Raw genomic sequence first — 21000 nt, 5'->3', positions numbered from 1 at the left:
CCAGAGGAGGACCCATGCAATGGCAACAGAGGAGAACACAACTCAAGCCACAATATTAGGAGCAGCAGAAGAAAAAATCACTCACACAGCTGGTCTACAAAGGGTGGTAGAATAGATAACTAAAAGCTAACATGAATCTCCCTGTCGGATGAAACAGGACTCCCTATTCGGTTGTTAAGTCTGACGTCATGTGTGACGTTTAGCCATTTCCGGGTCCAAACCAGAAATTCCCCGCACCAGAGTACCAGTGTACTAAAGCGGTAGAATGACAGTTCAATCGTTTTTTTAGACTCGGATCTATTCATACAACAAGGGACACGGCACTTTCCCGTTTTTCCCATATTGTCAGGGTCTTTGAGCCTCGGAAAAGCGCTATACAAATATAATGAATTATTATTATTACTGCGGCATTTCGAAGAGAGCGCCTCAGCCAACGTTGGACCCGGAAACACGTCACGACTTAACAACCGAATAATACTACAAACAAAAACAGTCCATATTAATAATAACACCACCACTGGATGATTCGGCTTTCCGGAATGTGACACAAAAGAAAAACCCTGTAAGTAAGTAACACAAAGGTGAGAAGGAAGAACGGGGTGTAGCGACTACGGACAGACAGACAGACAGACAGACGGACGAGGACAGATGGAGCGTCACAGCAGATCCTTTATTAGTTTCAATTAATTAATTAATTACTGACATTAGAGGTGACAGGAAGCACAGAGATGGCACAGGGGAGGTGACCAGGTGAGGAGGAGGGGGGGGGGGGGGGGCGGAGGAGGAGGAGGCACTAACACAACATCTATGAGCAGGTAATGGAGGTAGACGCTCAAGTCTGCGTGAGAGAAGATAGAGAGTCCCAGAAGCACACGTCACTGTCCAATAGGGGCTGTAGCTGTGAGGTCATCAGCCCGTCCTGGGATTGGTCAAGATTAAAGCAAGTGGGGCGGCAAGCGTGCCTGGGTGGTGCTGCGTGTGTGAGGGAGGTCAAGGGTCAAGGGTGTCTGTGGAGCGATAGCGTGTGAGTAAAGATAGTGTTTCAAAGCAAATATATATGCCTGCGAATAGCATGGGGGCATATGAGCGCTGTAAGCATATATCTTAGTAAGAGTGTGTGTGTGTGTGTGCGTGCATGCGCGTGTGAGTGTGTTTGTGTGTGTGTGTGTGTGAGTGTGTGCGTGCGTGTGAGAGTGTGTGTGTGTGTGTGTGTGTGTGCGCGCGTGAGTGTGTTTGTGTGTGTGTGTGTGTGTGTGTGTGCATTCGGGTAGTTTGTCTCTTGGCTAACGTGGACGTTTGTTCCCCCCTGGCTCATCTCAGGTGGAGGTGGTGGCAGGGCGTGGCAGGGCGTGGCCTGGGCGTGCGTTCCTTCTGAGAGTGTTGCTGGCAGCAGGGAAGCAGGGTGGCACAAGGCTCGGGGGCGGGGCACCCTGTGTCCGGCAGGGTCTTACCTCGCTGCGGGGTGGGTCTGCTGGACCGCCCTGGCGGTGGGGCGGCGGGGGCGCAGGTGGGCCCTGGCCCTGTGGGCGTTGATGGCGGCGGACGAGCCGCTGTGCACGGTGAAAATGCGGCTCATGTCCCGGCCCCGGGCGGGTGTGGATACCCCGGGGGTGTGGACCGGGCCAGGGGCCTGGTGGGCGGGCTGGATGGGGTGGACGGGCTGGATGGGCTGGATGGGCTGGATGGGTTGGATGGGCTGGCTGGGCTGAGCTGCCTGACACGCCGTCTGGCACTCCGCACGGGTCATGAAATTGTTTCCGTTGCCATGGCAGCCACCGTACCAGAAGTGGACGCATTTGGAGGCGGTGACGTCATAGTGGTAGCGAGCCGTCCAGCCGCTACAGGACCCAGCGGCACGGGGCAGAGAGCAGGTGGAGCGCTGGACTACAGGGGGGGGGGAAAGACACGAGACATTCTTCACACTGCTCTGAATACCACTTAATACCATGGCAACAACAACAACAACAACAACAACAACAACAACAGCAACAGCAACAACAACAACAACAGCAACAACAACAACAGAAACAACAACAACAACAAAAAAGCAAAGCATAAACAAATACACAAACACAATATAAAAACAAAGCTACTACAACAGCATGTTTGGATACTGGATTCTGATTGGCTAGCAACAGTGGTAAATACCCCAACAACCTTCAGTTCAGACCGCATTTCCAGTATCAATGCGCCTCCCAATCAATTTGATTTAACACCTGTGCTGACCTACAATGGGTTGCAATGGTTGATCTTGTTTATGGGACTATATTCTGTGGCGGAAGGATATATGTATTCTGAAACGATTAATGATTGTAAATACATGAATTTAAAGTTACAACTGTATTTATTTTTTATATTATGTGGTGGCTGTTGTAGAAAAGTGGCTGTTGTAGAAAAGCTTCGCCTCGTGCCACAACCCTGTACCAGTGGTAAATGAGTCCACAACCCTGTACCAGTGGTAAATGAGACCACAACCCCCTTCCTCGAATGGTAAATTGCTTCCTTTCCACATTCCCCATCCTCTTTCTACTGTTGCATCACTCACCGCCGTGGGGGGGGTTGGGGCAGCCCTCCCCGTTAGGTCCTCCGGCGGCGGTCACGCGATCAAAACAGCACCCGTAGGTGGTGGTGCGGCACTGCACGCCGTTCTCAGCCGGAAGAACAGGAATGATGGGAGCGGCCTGAGAGGTGGGGGGAGAGGGGGAGAGGGGGGGAGAGTCAGAAGAAAAGTAGGGTACTGTAACATAAGCCAAAGGTTTGCGGGAAAAAAAGTGCTGGAAAGTGGAAAAAGAGATTGCACAAGGCCTTCCTTACCGTGGGAGGGAGGGCGTACTCCTGACACCCCTGTCTGCGGGACCCCTGGGCCTCAGTCACACCATCCTGGCAGCATCCGTATCTGACACACAGACAGGACAGAATAAGAGTGGAAAACTCTAGCAACAAAACTACATTCAAGAATTCAATTCAATTCAAGAATTAAAGAATGGAATTCAAGATAGCTTTATTGTCCGTCACACATTGTGTGACAGAAATTCTCCTTCGACAGGCAGAAGTGCAGCTCAAGAATACAGTTCCACATAAAAAAAACACACATAGGTCACATACATTAATACATACAATAAAAACAGACAAGACAAAGCAGTGTTAATAAAATGTAGTGCCTATTTAAAAAATCCAGTCATTTAAAAATAATTTTAAAAACTGGCCCAGAACATTCAGAAGACCCAATCAACCTAACCCAGTTAATTGCAAATTCTGTGGTCAGCAGCCCTGGCCTTAAAACACAAATATAGCCAGACAGCAAGACCGTGGAAAACATAATTGGCCTCTCTGTGGCCTCTGAAGGATAAAAACCCCCCAAATAGACCCCGTGCTTTTCTATATTCTATATTCTGCTACGGCAGCCCACCATAATGAGGGGGTTAGAGATGGCAGATGGCTACCTGGTCTGGGAGCAGGAGACAGGGGCGGGGGTAGGGGTCTGTGGGCAGCCCTGGGCGTGTGGGCCCCTGGCTGACGTGGTGCTGCCTGGGCAGCAGCCGTAGTAGGACTGGCTGCAGTGTTGGGCCGGGGCGGAGCTGTGGGGGTCGTACACCGTGTTGGGCTGGGCCGGGTCCACGTACTCGGGCCTGCGGACTGAGAGCAGCAGCATGGGAAAATCGTGATGTTAGAATTATAAGGTTCTAGAATCTCCATTTTTTGTCAATTCTTTTTTGCTTTTTTTTTACATAATCTGATCCATTAGGTGTTTATTAATGCCTGTGTGGTGTTATTTTTAAAATGTTGACATATTTGAGTTAGTAATTAATAAAATACAAAGGTTCCATCTCACAAAACATGGAATGTAAAAACTTTGACGCTTAATATCTCTGAACTGCCCTAAACGGAGATAGAACCTTATCATTCTAAGCTCACAAAATGGTAAATGGACTGCACTTATATAGCACCTTTTTTGCTGCTCCAAAGCGCTTTACAACGGCCTCTCATTCACCCATTCACACACACATTCACACACCAATGGCTGCAAGCCGCCATGCAAGGCGCTCACTGGGAGCAATTTTGGGGTTCAGTGTCTTGCCCCAAGGACACTTCGACATGTGGCCAGCCGGGGCTCGAACCGCTGAGCGGCCAACCTTGTGATCATTAGACGGCGACTCTACCTCCTGCGCCACAGCCGTCCTGGCTTAGACAGGGGTGCCGCAGAGAGACTCCAAACACTTAGTGGCTGTAGAGACCCATTATTAGAACCACGCAGAGAGAGAAACGACAGCCCCATGTAGCGAGACCACATGATGTTATCACTCAAGAGCCGGTGGAGGGATTACCTGCCACACACAGAGAGCTCACACACAGAGAGAGAGAGAGAGAGAGAGAGAGAGAGAGAGAGAGAGAGAGAGAGAGAGAGAGAGATATCATACTGCGCTGAGATGTCATGTAAGGGCAGCAGTGGCTCAGGAGGTAGAGCCGGTGTCTAATGATCGCAAGGTTGGCGGGTCGAACCCTGGCTGGCCACACGCCGAGGTGTCCTTGAGCAAGGCACTGAAGCCCTAATTGCTCCAGGGTTGCCATCTATGGCCGACCCTTGCCTAGAGCATAAAATACCAAATTCCAACAACTGACTTGCATGGCAATAAAACAATTATGTTATTATTATTATTATTATTATTATTATTATTATTATTATTATTATTATTATTATTATGTCATTCACACAGCATATCCTCACTGCAAAACGAAGGAGCTATCCTGAGAAATATCTGATTGGTATCGGACCGAAACGGAGAGCACTGGAGACACGAACCAGGACACGGAAGAGTGTCAGAACACATGCACGTAATGAGTGAAAGAACACACGCAAGAGCTCACCCTCACAATCATGCCGTCGCCACTGGGGCAGCATGAGACAACGGAACATGCCAGAAACACCACAGTGCAGGCCAACGCTCCCTAACACACTCCAGTGCCTCGCAAATATTTTAATCAGACTGACAATGCCCATAGACCCCTGAAAATATGTCAATCAGGCCTGGATAATTAGTGCTGGAAAAGGGGGTGGACAAGGAGAGGGGGGACAGGGGGGGACACGGGGGGACAGGGGGACGGGGGGTGAAGGGGTGGAGTGGGGGGGGGTGAAGGGCTTTAGGTAAGCTGGACAGAAAGGACATGACAACGCAGAAGTGAGACCAGCAGTTGGACATTAGCCTGAGGCTGTTATTTTGGTCATTGTCTTTGAACATGTTTTTAAAACACTTTCTACAACAGCATGTTTGGATACTGGATTCTGATTGGCTAGCAACAGTGGTAAATATCCCTCAAACAACCCACAGTTCAGACCGCATTTCCAGTATCAATGCGTCTCCCAATCAATCTGATTAAGAACACCTGTGCTGACCTACAATGCAATCGTTCGATCTTGTTTATGGGACTATATTCTGTGGCGGAAGGATATATGTATTCTGAAACAATTAGTGATTGTAAATACATGAAAAGGCTTCGCCTCGTGCCACAACCCTGTACCAGTGGTAAATGAGTCCCCCTTCCTCTCATGGTAAATTGCTTCCATATTGAACAGACAGAAGGGGTCTGGAGTGAGAGAGTTACAGACAGAAGGGGTGAGAGGGCAGATGAAGAGACAGACGGGGTGTGGAGTGAGAGGGTAGGTGAAGAGACAGAAGGGAGTGAGAGGGTAGAGGAACAGACAGAAGGAGTGAGAGGGTAGAGGAACAGACAGAAGGGAGTGAGAGGGTAGAGGAACAGACAGAAGGAGTGAGAGGGTAGAGGAACAGACAGAAGGAGTGAGAGGGTAGAGGAACAGACAGAAGGGGTGTGGAGTGAGAGGGTAGAATGAAGAGACAAAATGAGCGGATACCTGTTAGGTTGTCGGGGTTGTAGGGCAGGAAGCCTTGCTGTGTGTTGTCATGTCCTCTAGGATCCTGCATGCTGGGCACCACTGGACAAACAGAAGGAGATACACACACACACACACACACACACACACACACACACACACACACATACATACACGGGTCAGATTCAGGGCTGTGTACACATAAACATAAATGGACTGCACTTATATAGTGCCTTTATCCAAAGCGCTTTACAACGGCCTCTCATTCACCCATTCACACACCAATGGTGGCAAGCTGCCATGCAAGGCACCGGCCGGCCCGCTCACTGGGAGCAATTTGGGGTTCAGTGTCTTGCCCAAGGACACTTCGACATGTGGCCAGCCAGGGCTCGAACCGCCAATCTTCCAACCTTGAGATCATTAGATGGCGGCTCTACCTCCTGCGCCACAGCCGCCCCATCTCTGTGGGTTGACAGTGAGACAGAGGTGTTGGGCGTGCTCTCACCCTGTGCTCTGTAGCAGGCCTGGGGGTTGCAGGTCTCCACGGTGGAGGGTTTGGGGTGGGCGGTGCACCTCTCCACGGGGTACAGGTTCCTCTGGCTGTCTGAGCAGATCACCTGACGCTCACGCAGCCCAGAGCCACAGCTCTTAGAGCACTGGGGACAGGAAACAAGGAGGGAGTTAGAGAGGGCAGATATCTAAGCCAAACTCATTTCCTGTGTGTGTGTGTGTGTGTGTGTATGTTTGTGCATATTTGTGTGTGTGTGTGTGTGTGTGTGTGTGTGTGTGTGTGTGTTTGTGCATATTCATGTGTGTGTGTGTGTGTGTGTGTGTGTGTGTGTGTGTTTGTGCATATTCATGTGTGTGTGTGTGTGTGTGTGTGTGTGTGTGTTTGTGCATATTCGTGTGTGTGTGTGTGTGTGTGTGTGTGTGTGTGTGTTTGTGCATATTCGTGTTTGTGTGTGTGTGTGTGTGTGTGTGTTAATGAAGAGTCCTGCCACTCACCAGTCCCCAGTCTCCAACATGCCAGCTGATCTGGACGGGGCATGCGGGCATGTGGCAGGGCTGCACATGCACAGGGCGCAGGCTGCTGCAGGCGCTCTCCACCAGCTGCACCGACCCTGCGCCCACACACATCACCTCCCTGGTCTGCTCCCCGACGCCACAGGTCACTGAGCACTGCAGACACACACAACACACACAACCACTGAGAGAAGCACTGCAGACAACACACAACACACACAACCATTGAGAGAAGCACTGCAGACAACACACAACACACACCAGACAACACACAACAGACAACACACACCAGACAACACACAACATACAACACACAACACACAACACACAACACACCACACACAACACACCACACACCACACACAACACACCACACACCACACACAACACACAACACACCACACACCACACACAACAGACAACACACAACAGACAACACACAACACACAACACACCACACACCACACACCACACAATACACATCACACACCACACACCACACACACCACACAACAGACACAACGACTGAGAGAAATCCAGAGGCAGTCAAAGATGAGATTTCTCAATTTTCTACAACAGCATGTTTGGATACTGGATTCTGATTGGCTAGTAGCAACAGTGGTAAATACCCCAACAACCCACAGTTCAGACCGCATTTCCAGTATCAATGCGCCTCCCGATCAATATGATTAAGAACACCTGTGCTGACCTACAATGCAATGGTTGATCTTGTTTATGGGACTATATTCTGTGGCGGAAGGATATATATATTCTGAAACGATTAGCCCATCCTACCTGGCTCCAGACGGAGGCTCTGTATTCGGCACACGTCTGCATGTTGCAGGTCTGCAGGGTGGAGGGAGCCTGGGAGTAGGCGGCGCAGACAGCGTCCTCCACCACACGGGGTCCAGATGCATCATGGGAGACGCACTGCACGCTCCGGATCTGGGTGCCGCCGCCACACGTGGCAGAGCAGGCGTTCCACTCACCCATCTTCCAGCTGACATGGCCCACAGGAGGGAGAGATGGGAGTTAATAACACCCAACGCTGTGCAGAATCATTCCCCAAGCAAGCCCCTCGAACACCGCCAGCTACCCACACCAAAGCCACAAGCCACAAGCTGCCACTTTCAAAATCAAGCCAGCAACAAAAAGGGATTTGTTCTTTCTAGACACTAATCACTACAAGCTGTGATTAGTTCACAACAGACACAACAGACACACGTCGGTTTAAACATAGAACAACACAGGATGACAGTGACCCCCCAAAAATATAATAATTATTATGTGATATGATAATAAGAGAGTGATCGAACTTTATTCTCCCAAATTACCAGTGCTTCTTTATGCTCTCAAATTACAAAATTCCACTTTCAGAGGAACTAGATTACCGTGACTGTAATGTATGTAAAGTATGTAATCAAATGTTTTATTTGTCCATACTCCAGATGACTGTGCAACTAGAGACTAATCGTGAGCTTAGAATTATAAGGTTCTATCTCCGTTTAGGGCAGTTCAGAGATATTGAGCGTCAAAGTTTTTACATTCTATTATGTTTTGTGAGATGGAACCTTTGTATTTTATGAATTACTAACTAAAAAATGTAAACATTTTAAAAATAACACCACACAGGCATTAATAAACACCTAATGGATCAGATTATATAAAAAACTAAATTTTGACAAAATGGAGATAGAACCGTATAATTCTAACGTCACGTAATGTTGTTGTGTTCTCCTGGTCAGAGTTTAGGCTGCCCAGGGTTCTTAGCCGTCTCAGGTTTCTGAAGAACACCATCAAAGGGAAGGACCAGGAAATACCGCAGTCACTGATATTTACTGCCTAGACACTAGCGGTGCCTAGCACACAGATACATATGACGCCACCACACGAACGACTTCGACACACAACACCTCACATGTGTACACTCATAGTTGTTATTGTAGCATCAGCTACAAATAAACTATGTTTATGGACACAGACAAGAAAGTCTTTATTGACCCAACTAACTAACTAACTAACTAACTAACTGTACTAAAGCAATCAGGCAGCAACCCAGCTTAGGGATCAGGGGCCAGGGGTCATAGGTCAAGGAAGGGACTCTCTTTGATGCAACTCTTCGCATCAAATCATGGCCCTTTCCCAGTGGGAAAGAAGTCTTAAAAAGGGTCAAAACAATTCGGGGGGAACACAGGGGAGGGGGAAGGAGATCTCTGAGCTGGGCCGTTGCTCACGCCTTTGTTCTGGGTCCCACGTGGAAGAACAGGCTCTCTAAGACACTCTAAACACAGACGGTGATACTGAACTCAAACACATATCATGGAGTGGAAAGTATGTGCTAGATGTGTGTAGTAGTAGTCTTGCTTTGGAATGAAACCCTAACTGTTATATAGGTGTCTATGTATGTAATAATAAATAATAATACGTTTCATCTCAAAGGGCTAAAATCTCAATGTCTTGTTCCAGGGCCCAGTAGTTCCAAACTTTTAATCTCAATCAGATCCGATCAGATTTTTAAATCCCATTTTTGGGTGATCCAGGATCAGACAACTGGGCCAGATTTTGTCCCAGTATTTCAAAGCATTCAGGATAGGATCACCCTGATCCAGATTCAGACTTTTCAAGATTACTAGATCCTGAATATCAGCGCTTTAATCCTACCGATCTCCATCTAGTGGATATGAAAAATAATACAAGGAAGACAAGAGACATCTATAATGTCTAATCATATGTTTAAATACATAAAGGACATAAAATCATAATAATGCAGTACTGAAGAGGCGTTTTGCATGCCTCAATTATCTGAGAGTGGAACCCCAACGACCCTGCCGCATAACACTGGCTTGTATTGTGCTACACAATATCGCTGTCCATCGCAGAGTCCCCCTCTCTGACATCCATGATCCCCCAGAGCCCCTTGCACCTGCTGATGATCTCGGCCCACCTATGGATTTCCCTCTAAATGAGAGACTGAGTGGTGGTGCAATGCCAGATGCTATTGTCCGCAATTACTTTTGAAAGGTGATGACAGATGATGGACTGAATCTAAATTCCATTTGTGATTGACAATCTTTGTTGTGATACTTTTATGAGCATAAACATTTATGTCGTCAACATTTGGTTGAAAACAAAATAGGCCACCACAAACGTGAACAAAAAATGAAATGAAATGAAATGTATTTGCCATGAAGGCTAAAAAATTTGTATTATTTCAGTTTAACAAACTTTGCCATCTTATTTATATTGAAACATATTTTTAAATAAATTGTATAGTACATTTTGCTCTGGTAATCCACTGGTGGGATCAAGATAATCCAGTTTTTTGGGATCAAACTGATCCCAATCCTGTGTTGTCGGTTTGAACTACCCGTTTTGAAGATTTGATACAGATTAAAGCCTGGATTTGATTTCCTGATCTGATCGGATATCAAAGTGATCCTAATCCTGTTGTTTGGTTTTGAACTACCCAAAATCCAAATCTGATCCGATCAGATTAGGGATTAAAAGTTTTGGACTACTGGGCCCAGGTTATCATTAAATCCCAGTATTAAGTGGGTGATCTGAATGGATATACATATTATATATATATATACATATATATATATACTGTATATGTATATGATGACTTTGTGTTTGAGGTCTCACTCTACTCCTCTTGGCCTCCGTAGCCTCTGTGTTACCTGTACACATATGTTCTGGGTCTTTCTGAGGGTTTCCACAAATGTGGTGGGTACAGGTACGCCATCCTTTCAGAACAGGAACAACACACCCAGACAGGTGAGGCCCAGGGGCTTAGCCAGCTCAGCCCCGATTACCATTGAACAACTGTAACATCCATTTAAAAAATAACTGTGGTCCATCTGTATGTACTGTATATGCACTGGATCTAGACTTTCCAAACAGGGCCATTTATCTCAAGCCTAAAAAAACAACAACAAAACAAAGGCAACTGCCGTCTCACAAAACACGATATGATAAAACACTGGCATGAATATTATTTTGTCCATGTATAACCACAACTGATACACTTACAGTTTTGTTAATCATCAAATCACTAATGGTCTCTGTGTTCTAGGTTCTAGGGTGTAATGATCTCTGTGTTCTAGGTTCTAGGGTGTAATGGTCTCTGTGTTCTAGGGTGTAAGGATCTGTGTTCTAGGTTCTAGGGTGTAATGATCTCTGTGTTCTAGGGTGTAATGATCTCTGTGTTCTAGGGTGTAAGGATCTGTGTTCTAGGTTCTAGGGTGTAATGATCTCTGTGTTCTAGGGTGTAATGATCTCTGTGTTCTAGGGTGTAAGGATCTGTGTTCTAGGTTCTAGGGTGCAATGGTCTCTGTGTTCTAGGGTGTAATGGTCTCTGTGTTCTAGGGTGTAATGGTCTCTGTGTTCTAGGTGTAATGATCTGTGTTCTAGGTGTAATGATCTGTGTTCTAGGGTGTAATGGTCTGTGTTCTAGGGTGTAATGGTCTGTGTTCTAGGGTGTAATGATCTGTGTTCTAGGGTGTAATGATCTCTGTGAAATAGCAGGCCCAGTAAGGACTCCTCACTCACCTGCTGGTCTGGGGGCAGGGCTGGGGGTTACAGGTGCGGTTGCTCAGGGGGCGTGGCAGGGAGGCGCACAGGTAGTCTGGGTAGGACTCGTTATCAATGGCACAGTATACCAGGCGAGACTGGAACCCTAGGGGGGGGGGGGGTTACACCATACATGATGCAAAAGGACTGTGTCAAGACATTTACATCGATTTGTTTTTGTTTTTACATGATTACACAATATCAATGATATGAGTTCTGATCTGCTGCTCTGATTGTTACATTTAACACTAGAACAGCCGTGCCTTTTTTACCTACTACCTACTAAAAGAGCCGCCTCAAATGACCCCCCTCTTTACAATGCTCAAGCTGCTATTTACACACAACGACCACTAGTTGGCCGGCTTGTAAATTCGCCTGCTTCCTACACAGAAAAACTAGCAAAATAGCTTCATACTAGCTTATCCTGATGTGATTTTGAAAATGTAAGGATACTGGGTGGTAGAATGCACATATCTAGGAAAAGCCATGAAAGGAGGGTCCTTGAAATTTGAAATGTTATAAGATATAACATTTTTCTTTACTCACATGGCTGTTCTATAGTGTTAACAGTTATACGGTTACACTAGAACACCACATCACCAACTGTCAAATCTTATTTCAAATTTGAAAGTGACAGTTAAATCTAAGATAGCCTACATGAGATAAGAGAAGTTCCCGGGACACTGACCTGATCCACACTCTCTGCTGCACGCCGCCCAGGACCCAAAGCTCCAATAGTAGCCCTCCCTGGAGCGCCCGTTGGGGAGGTAGTACTCGTACTCCACACCCTGGTTAGGCTCCTGGCTGATCAGCTGAGAGGACACAGGCGGACACCTTATCTAAATGTATTCTGACATCTGTTTCAACAGTGATATTATGTATAGAAGATTTTCTTTTCAAGCATGAATGAGGTAAATAATAATAATAATAATAATAATAATAATAATAATAATAATAATAATACATTAGACTTATATAGCGCTTTTCTAGACACTCAAAGACGCTTTACAAACTGAAAAGATAGAGTAGTAATAATAAAAAGACACAAAATAAAAGAAATAAAAGAAATCATAGAGGGCCTAATGAAGGTAGTGCTAGGGACACATGGGAAGGGGAGGGGGAGAGGGTTAACTTCTGAAGGCGAGCTTGAAGGCAAGAGGTGGGGTTTTGAGGGCCTGTTTACATGTTGAAGTGGTGGGTTTTGAGGGCCTGTTTAAATGTTGAAGAGGTGGGTTTTGAGGGCCTGTTTAAATGTTGAAGAGGTGGGTTTTGAGGGCCTGTTTAAATGTTGAAGAGGTGGGTTTTGAGGGCTTGTTTACATGTTGAAGAGGTGGGGTTTTGAGGGCCTGTTTAAATGTAAACCAAAACATTGCAGTGTCACTACAGCTGAGGCGGTGACTGACCTCAATGACGAGTGGTTCGGTGGTGGGGCCGCGGCCGATGATGGTCTCAGGGGTCAGCTCCCCCTCGGCACCTCTCTGGTAGTACAGCATGGTACCGGCGATGGCTGTGGCCCGGGAGAACTCGATGACCCAGTGTCCGTTCAGGTAATACTCTCCACGCAGGTTCTTAATAGCTGACAATATAGACAACACAGTAGCCTCAGTCACTGTCAACAAACAATTGTATACAGCTCTCCACACAGGGTGTGTCCAGGCTAGCCAGGGTCTGTCCAGGCTAACCAGAGTCTGTCCAGGCTAACCAGAGTCTGTTCAGGCTAACCGGGGTGTGTCCAGGCTAACCAGGGTCTGTCCAGGCTAACCAGGGTCTGTCCAGGCTAACCAGGGTCTGTCCAGGCTAACCAGGGTCTCTCCAGGCTAACCAGGGTCTGTCCAGGCTAACCAGAGTCTGTCAGGCTAACCAGGGTCTGTCCAGGCTAACCATGCAGTGGTCCAGGCTAACCAGGGTCTGTCCAGGCTAACCAGGGTCTGTCCAGGCTAACCAGGGTCTATCCAGGGTAACCAGAGCCTGTCCGGGCTAACCAGGGTCTGTCCAGGCTACCCAGGGTGTGTCCAGGCTAACCAGGGTCTGTCCAGGCTAACCAGGGTCTGTCCAGGCTAACCAGGGTCTGTCCAGGCTAACCAGGGTCTGTCCAGGCTAGCCAGGGTCTGTCCAAGCTAACCAGCGTCTGTCCAGGCTAACCATGCAGTGTTTCCAGGGAGGACTCACCCAGGTAGTTGCGAGTGGGGACCGTCTCTCTGATGCTGATGGTGGTGGCTCCCACGGGGATGATGAACATCTGGTTGTATCCTGGGAGAAGAAGGAAGGGTGTCAAAGAGCCTTTAGTGAGTGGGCGGGCATTCCATGGAACATTCCATAGACATGATGTTCCAACGATAGAAATATGAGGCAAACGTGCAGGATGGATTCACAGGCGTTCCTCTATGATGCAGTGTACACAGGGTTCATACAAGTTTCAACAAGTCAAATTTAAGACCTTTTTAGACCTCTTTGGATATAATTTGAGACCTATTCGCGACACCATATGATAGCTTTTTGTCATCCTGCCGTAGCTTCGTTCGCCAATAATTTCTCCCGGGGGCAGCGGATTGGCATTTTTTGGGGTTCCAGCTTGATTAATTTCCACGTAAATAGATGTGGTCGGACTGATTTCCTTGCAGGACAAGCTAACCTAATTTTTCTAGACCTAATAACTGAGACTTAACAATCGGATTGCTGGATTTTAGACTTTAAGGCTTTTTAAGACCAGCGCGGGAACCCTGGTACCTTTGGGCAGGTTGGTAGCGGTGAAGGTGTTCCTGACCGGGGAGCAGGACTGCCCGTTCCCTCCACACTGCAGACAAGGGTCCTCCTGCTGGTGAGACTCCAGCATGTTGTCACAGCCCAGGCGCTGGGGGGGGTCAGAGGGAGACAGGCAAGTATGGGGTTAACACTACAACAACAGCCGTGCCTTTTTTACCTACTAAAAGAGCCGCCTTGTGGGGTCCTCTTTACAATGCTCAAGCTGCTATTTACACACAACGACCACTAGTTGGCCGTTTGTAAATTAGCCTGCTTCCTACACAGAAAAACAGCAAAATAGTTTTACAGTAGTTTATCCTGATGTGATTTTGAAAATGTAAAGGATACTGGGTGGTAGAACGCACATATCTAGGAAACGTCATGAAAGGAGGGTCATGAAATCTGATTGAGTGCAAAGATATAAACATTTTCTTTACTCACAGGCTCATGGCTGTTCTAGTGTTAAAGATCAACTGCCAAAGAGTTCCAGAACACCCACCACCCAGTGTTCCAAGTGTTTTATGTGTTGTCTACCTAGCAACAACACGCTGATTGGCTACTTCTAAATGACCCCATCCATGGCTGTTCTAGTGTTAATAGGGTGGAGGAGAGTTAGTTTTTTTTTGTTTGGGGGGGGGGGGTTCTCAGAGCACCCTTACTGTAATTGACATCTAAGAAGAGTAACTGTGTCTGGGCAAGTAGCTCAACTCAAAAACAGGAGTGAAAGTGAAACGTTGTTGTTGTAAATGTCAAACTCAAACTCAAATAAAACTTCAACCCCTCAATAATCTCCCAGCATACCTTGCAGACGCCGCCCACGCAGACATCCCTCCTGCCAGGGTGGCACTGTGTGCCGTCGGCCACGGCACTGCGGTGCCGGAAGAAGAAGTTCTCTCCCCTGGGCATGCAGTTCAGCTCACAAGGGTTCTCCGCTGTGGGATTTGAACACATTTCGTGACGTTAGAATTATAAGGTTTTAAGAATTATAAGGCCATTTTTGGTCAAAATTTAGTTTTTTACATAATCTGATCTGTTTATTAATGCCTGTGTGGTACATTTTAAAATGTTGACATTTTTGAGTTAGTAATTCATAAAATACAAAGGTTCCATCTCACAGAACATAATGGAATGTAAAAACGTTGACGCTCAATATCTCTGAACTACCCTAAACGGAGATAGAACCGTATAATTCTAAGCTCACGAAATGGTAAATGGACTGCACTTATATAGCGCCTTTTTTGCTGCTCCAAAGCTGCTCCAAAGCGCTTTACAACGGCCTCTCATTTACCAATTCACATACACATTCACACACCAATGGCGGCAAGCTGCCATGCAAGGCGCTCACTGGCCTGCTCACTGGGAGCAATTTTGGGGTTCAGTGTCTTGCCCAAGGACACTTCAACATGTGGCCAGCCGGGGCTCGAACCGCCGATCTGCCAACCTTGTGATCATTAGGCGGCGACTCTACCTCCTGAGACACAGCCGATTTCAGAGTTGTTGAAAATCAAGCCAAAACATCGCAATGCAATGGATTCGATTAGTAATCCCCACTACTCTACACTAAATAGCTAGTGTAAACTTCTCCTGACTCACCTCCGTAGTATGGGAGCCACTTGTAACGTTTCCCTTGGAAGTCAGTCCCATCAAACTGAGAGCACTGCTCCTCACGGAAGTCCCTGGAGCCCTCAGGACACTCCTATGTGAGACATAATGGGGGGCGTGGGGTTGGTCAGGGGGTTAGCGTACGGGCCGGACAGAGAGAAACATGGGATAGAGTGATGTGACTGAGGATGTATAAATAAATAAATGATGTATGGAAGAAGATGTGTTTGACACGAGGAAGGGAAGCAGGAAACCAAACATTAAACACAAGACAGACACGCTATAGTTGAACAGTGACACAGCTCGCTCTCTCCTATCAATGTACTCACATGAACTTAACCTTTAAAACAAATGTTTAATCCCCAAAGATTGCAGACAGCAGACTACTGACATCTATAAGTGTTCTACCCTCCAGTCGAAGTCTCTGTGATTTCAGACATAAATCAGATATATGAGGTGAAATGCAGTTAGTACGACATCCAAACCGGAGGTGTTTGTCATGAATCATTGTGACACATGGGTTTTATGGGTTAATCACAGGTACCAACCTGACTTGATGACAAAAGAAAGAATGCATTTCCTATCGTAGACTTTTACGTTACAAGAGAGAATAGCTACAGGGAAATAGCGATTGAAAATGTACTCCATAGGAAAAAAACAAAAGTTTACAAAAGAACAAGACAGTCTACAAGACAGGCAACATGAAATGTGGTTAAGGAGAAGACAGACAGTGATGTCAGCAAGATGATGAAAGGTGTCAAATCAGAGTCATTTTGTTCACCTGGATGTTGCATGAACTGTAGGACTTGTCTGGCCCCACACAGTTATTGCCTCCATCCGTCCTAAAGGGAAACATAAAGACCAAACGGTTATTCTTGAACAGCCAAAACATTCATTAAGAGTCTGAGGAGAAATGACATCATGTCTTAAAGACATCAGCAACATCGTTAAGTCTGACCTTTCCACCAATCAATCCACAAACATGCACGCAGCCAAAACAAAAAGCTGAAAATAGTTTCTTAGAGTCGTGTCTCAACAAAAGGTTTGGCAGGGTGGTGAAGAGTGGTGCCTTTCCCCCCAGGCATGGATGTTATCGTTATCATATCCCATTATCGTATGACCAGTGACCGGACATGACTCAAGCTCAATCACACATTTATTCCATCTTTAAGTATCAATTAAATATTGAAGCGGAGAGGGCGATGACATCATACTACACTCAGGTTGAGGTAATCGTCCTTGCCCTGGCTTCAGAAGTCAGCTGAGTAATGAATGATCTAATCATGAAACGTACAGGTGTGGCTTCTGACTAATCTCACCTGACTAGCAGAGGCTGTGGCGCGTCTTGCCCAAACGTGCATCTTGCCCACCCAATCAAAAGTAAAGTTGTTGTTTTTTCTGAATTGTTCATATTCCGGGGCTGTGTTTGAATGTTTCATCTCAAATTTGGATTTACTGTAGGTCCATATACCATGTCTATCTAGTTAGCGCTTCAGCAACGTAAAACCACCATCTCAACTCCCCCCCCAGGGTTCCTACAAGTTTCAACAAGTCAAATCTAAGACCTTTTTAGACCTTTTTTAGACCTCTTTGAATATAATGTTTGACCTATTCGCGACACCATATGATAGCTTTTTGTCATCCTCGAGGTGATGAAATTAAGGATTTCACTGCCATACAGACAAAAAAGGAAGCAAATTGGATTTTTTTGGGTTCCAGCTTGATTCATTTCTGCGTAAATAGATGTGGTCAGACTGATTTCCTTGCAGGATCTCATTTTTAAGACTTAGCACCTCATTGTTAGACAAAATAACTGAAATTCAGGGCCTTTTTTACTCACAGAGGGCAGCTGTCTGACTAGATCACTCACAGAGGGCTGGGTGTCTGACTAGACTCACTCACAGAGGGCAACTGTCTGACTAGACTCACTCACAGAGGGCTGGGTGTCTGACTAGACTCACTCACAGAGGGCTGGGTGTCTGACTAGACTCACTCACAGAGAGGGCTGGCTGTCTGACTAGACTCACTCACAGAGGGCAAGCTGTCTGACTAGATCACTCACAGAGGGCAGCTGTCTGACTAGATCACTCACAGAGGGCAGCTGTCTGACTAGACTCACTCACAGAGGGCAAGCTGTCTGACTAGATCACTCACAGAGAGGGCTGTCTGTCTGACTAGATCACTCACAGATGTCAGGGTGTCTACTAGACTCACTCACAGAGGACATGCTGTCTGACTAGATCACTCACACAGGGCAGGTTGTCTGGCTGTGAGGCTGAGTCAGTGGAAGACTGACAACAATAACGGATCACAGGTAGGAACATAACCTTAGCCTTGGGTGTGGGTAGGTGACACACACACACACACACACACACACACACACACAGACACAGACGGCACACACACACACACACACATTATCATTAAATTAAATGACAGTCAATTCAGGAATTTAATTGCAGTCCTATGGATAGACTCAATAACTGAACTCAACTGTTTTTTGCTCAAAAATACAACAACCTAAGTGAAACTGTCATCACTCAGCTGTGCTTCAACACGTCGAGAGAACGCCTCTGTCTGAATAAACTCAGTATGAAAGCATCCAGGCTAGCTAGCGCCCGCAGGTGGATACCTGAAAAAAGACGTTTCATGTTATTTAGCTACAATCCTAAACCCTCCAGTGCAATCACTCACTCAGTCCTTTAGACACCAGCTGCTGCTGGCCATTTTGTGGCAAGTTTGCAATCGCAGCATAAACGGCTGATACATCACTTTTAGGCAGCAAGCAGCTTAGAGACCACAACTTGAAGAGACATGACTTTAGTGTGCACTCCAAAACACGTAACCACCACCACCACCACCTCAATGGAAAAGATGAAGCCATTAGAGGGGATTAATGGGTGGGGTAAAGGTATGGTTTGGGTGGGGTAAGGGTGGGATATAGTTTGGGTATGGGTGGGGAGACCACGTGCCCAATAGGAGGAAGGGTAACAGAGCCTTTTAGGAAACCAATGAAGTACAAGAGAGAACATGTCGGACGGATTCCAGCAAAGTGATTTATGGACACAACGCTTACCATGTACAGAACATGACATCCTTGATCAAGCATTAAAGGGATAGTTCACACTAATAATGACTAAATCAAATATTGGGTTGCTTACCCTGAAATCGGGTTTATGGACAATGACAACCATAATCAACACTTTGGTTCTGTTAATCTGGGCACTAACTAACAGGCAATTGTTCGAATTTTTTCAACCACAACCCAATGCAAGTCAATGGATCCTAACAAATAGCTGTTAGTTACAGTGGCCAGATAAACAGAACTAAGGTGTGGATTGAAGTCTGTCCTTGTCAGTAGATTCCTTTCAGGGTAAGGAACCGAATATGTGATTTTGTCATTTGGGTTTAGGGTTATCGCTTTAATGCAATTTCAATAAAACTCAAATGCACTCACCTGGGGTTTGAGACAATGAACAATGACATGAACACAAACCAACAAATCACACAAACTCAAATCCACTCCTCATTCTCTTTTGGCAGGATACTAGACAATACCCATCTTAAAGAAGAATCTTATTCAAGCTAGAGAGCCACTTTGCAATCTCCTCTGGATGTAGTACAGTCACATACCCTGTAACTCCCGGGTATTCTTGAGACATATGCATATTAACCTAAGCATTATCTAACCTGAAAAACACAGCTCTGAGAAGAATGATAGAACACATTGTGAATACATACAGTAAGTATTCACATACATACATGAATGTAAGCCAATACTTCCTGCCATACATACATACAGTACATTACAATTGTGTACATGTACAGTTCGTGAGCTTAGAATTATAAGGTTCTATCTCCGTTTAGGGTAGTTCAGAGATATTGAGCGTCAAAGTTTTTACATTCCATTATGTTTTGTGAGATGGGACCTTTGTATTTTATTAATTACTAACTAAATGTCAACATTTTAAAAAATAACACCACACAGGCATTAATAAACACCTAATGGATCAGATTATGTAAAAAAACTACATTTTGACAAAAATGGAGATAGAACCTTATAATTTTAACGTCATGAGTTGTAAAGAAGAAAAAGGTAGGTGGGTAGAAGGTAAACAAATTAAGAGAGGGAGAGCTTACCTTAGGGTGATACACCTCCTGGTTCTCATGGTCACTCCGCTGCCACAGCTCCGGCTGCACTCTCCATAGGGCCCCCACTGCTCCCAGGAGTCACCACTGGGCAGCTGAACAAACAAAAAACCTTTTAATGTCTTGTATCTATTACGTATTATTGTTAACATGGATTTCTATCAGGTCATTACATGTCTACTTACCAGGAAAGCTGGGGCAAAGAGCAGCTGCAAGACCGCCAGAGGCAACAGCATCTTCATTTTTCACTAGAGAGGACATGACCCGTTAGTCATAATACTGCCATGAAGCCATAACAAAGTACAGAAAATGGGTATGTTAATGATAAAGACACTGTTTTTCCCACAAAATCAGCATTTACCTGTATTTTTTTTTTCCTGGTCTGTTATACAACAGCGACTATGCCTTCGGGTTCTGACGTTCTAGTCTGTGAAGGAAACCAGACGACCGCATGTATTAAACAATCCACAAGTAAATAAAAATGTAGCTACCAGCTCATCTGCATTTGTGTGGAATAAGCTTGTGGTGCGCTAATTCAATTCCAGGCTGAATGCTTGAAGGTTTCCCCCTCCCTAAAGCCAAACTGAGTCATCCCTTTGGGAACACAGAGCCACTCACGTGTGGGTGAGTCAGCAGCCCCGCGCTCTCCCTCTCCCTCTCCCTCCACCCGCAAACACGTAATTAATTGCTTAATTGAGATGAAATATTTATTTACGTTTTGCTGTATGTGAACCAGCTGGAATGATTGTTGTTTGTTTGTTTGTTTGTTCTGGCTGTTATCAGAGGGCAGCAGGGGGTTTATGGCCCGGCTGAAATAGCCGGATGGCACGGGGCTGCCAAGCCCCTTCTGATCCACAGTGTAGGGGTACGTACGGGAGTGGACGCCCACAGATTTAGCGCGTTTAGCCTGAGGGTGGGTGGGCGGGCGGACACCCCATGTGAGTGGGCAAGAAGTCAAGGGCAAAGCCGTGCCAGCGTTTAGAGGGGCGGTGACCATATTTGTCCGGACTGATCTGACTGTCCGTAATTGCGCCCACTTGAAGGTTGTTATTGGTGGCCGTGCT

The 21000-nt window shown here is 46.2% G+C and overlaps 1 protein-coding gene across 1 annotated transcript in view; it reads right to left on the bottom strand.

Moving 5' to 3' along the window:
• Positions 1-20178, bottom strand: part of paplna (papilin a, proteoglycan-like sulfated glycoprotein) — a gene marked incomplete at both ends in the record, with an annotated part of 26955 nt that extends 6777 nt beyond the window's left edge. The window contains 18 exons of the mRNA XM_080542892.1: positions 1452-1884; positions 2546-2681; positions 2821-2896; positions 3444-3636; positions 5870-5950; positions 6354-6504; positions 6854-7027; positions 7667-7871; positions 11423-11549; positions 12132-12255; positions 12847-13019; positions 13613-13693; positions 14171-14294; positions 14987-15117; positions 15779-15881; positions 16569-16629; positions 19928-20031; positions 20122-20178. Coding sequence (XP_080399018.1) covers positions 1452-1884; positions 2546-2681; positions 2821-2896; positions 3444-3636; positions 5870-5950; positions 6354-6504; positions 6854-7027; positions 7667-7871; positions 11423-11549; positions 12132-12255; positions 12847-13019; positions 13613-13693; positions 14171-14294; positions 14987-15117; positions 15779-15881; positions 16569-16629; positions 19928-20031; positions 20122-20178 — 2534 coding nt within the window. The remainder of the gene's footprint in view (positions 1-1451; positions 1885-2545; positions 2682-2820; positions 2897-3443; positions 3637-5869; positions 5951-6353; positions 6505-6853; positions 7028-7666; positions 7872-11422; positions 11550-12131; positions 12256-12846; positions 13020-13612; positions 13694-14170; positions 14295-14986; positions 15118-15778; positions 15882-16568; positions 16630-19927; positions 20032-20121) is intronic.
• Between the last annotated feature and the right edge of the window lie 822 nt (positions 20179-21000).

The sequence above is a fragment of the Nansenia antarctica genome, assembly GCF_963989245.1.
Source record: "Nansenia antarctica genome assembly, chromosome: 1".
NCBI lineage: Eukaryota > Metazoa > Chordata > Actinopteri > Argentiniformes > Microstomatidae > Nansenia > Nansenia antarctica.
Note: the sequence above shows the minus strand (reverse complement) of the source record. Positions and strands in the feature narration are given on the sequence as shown.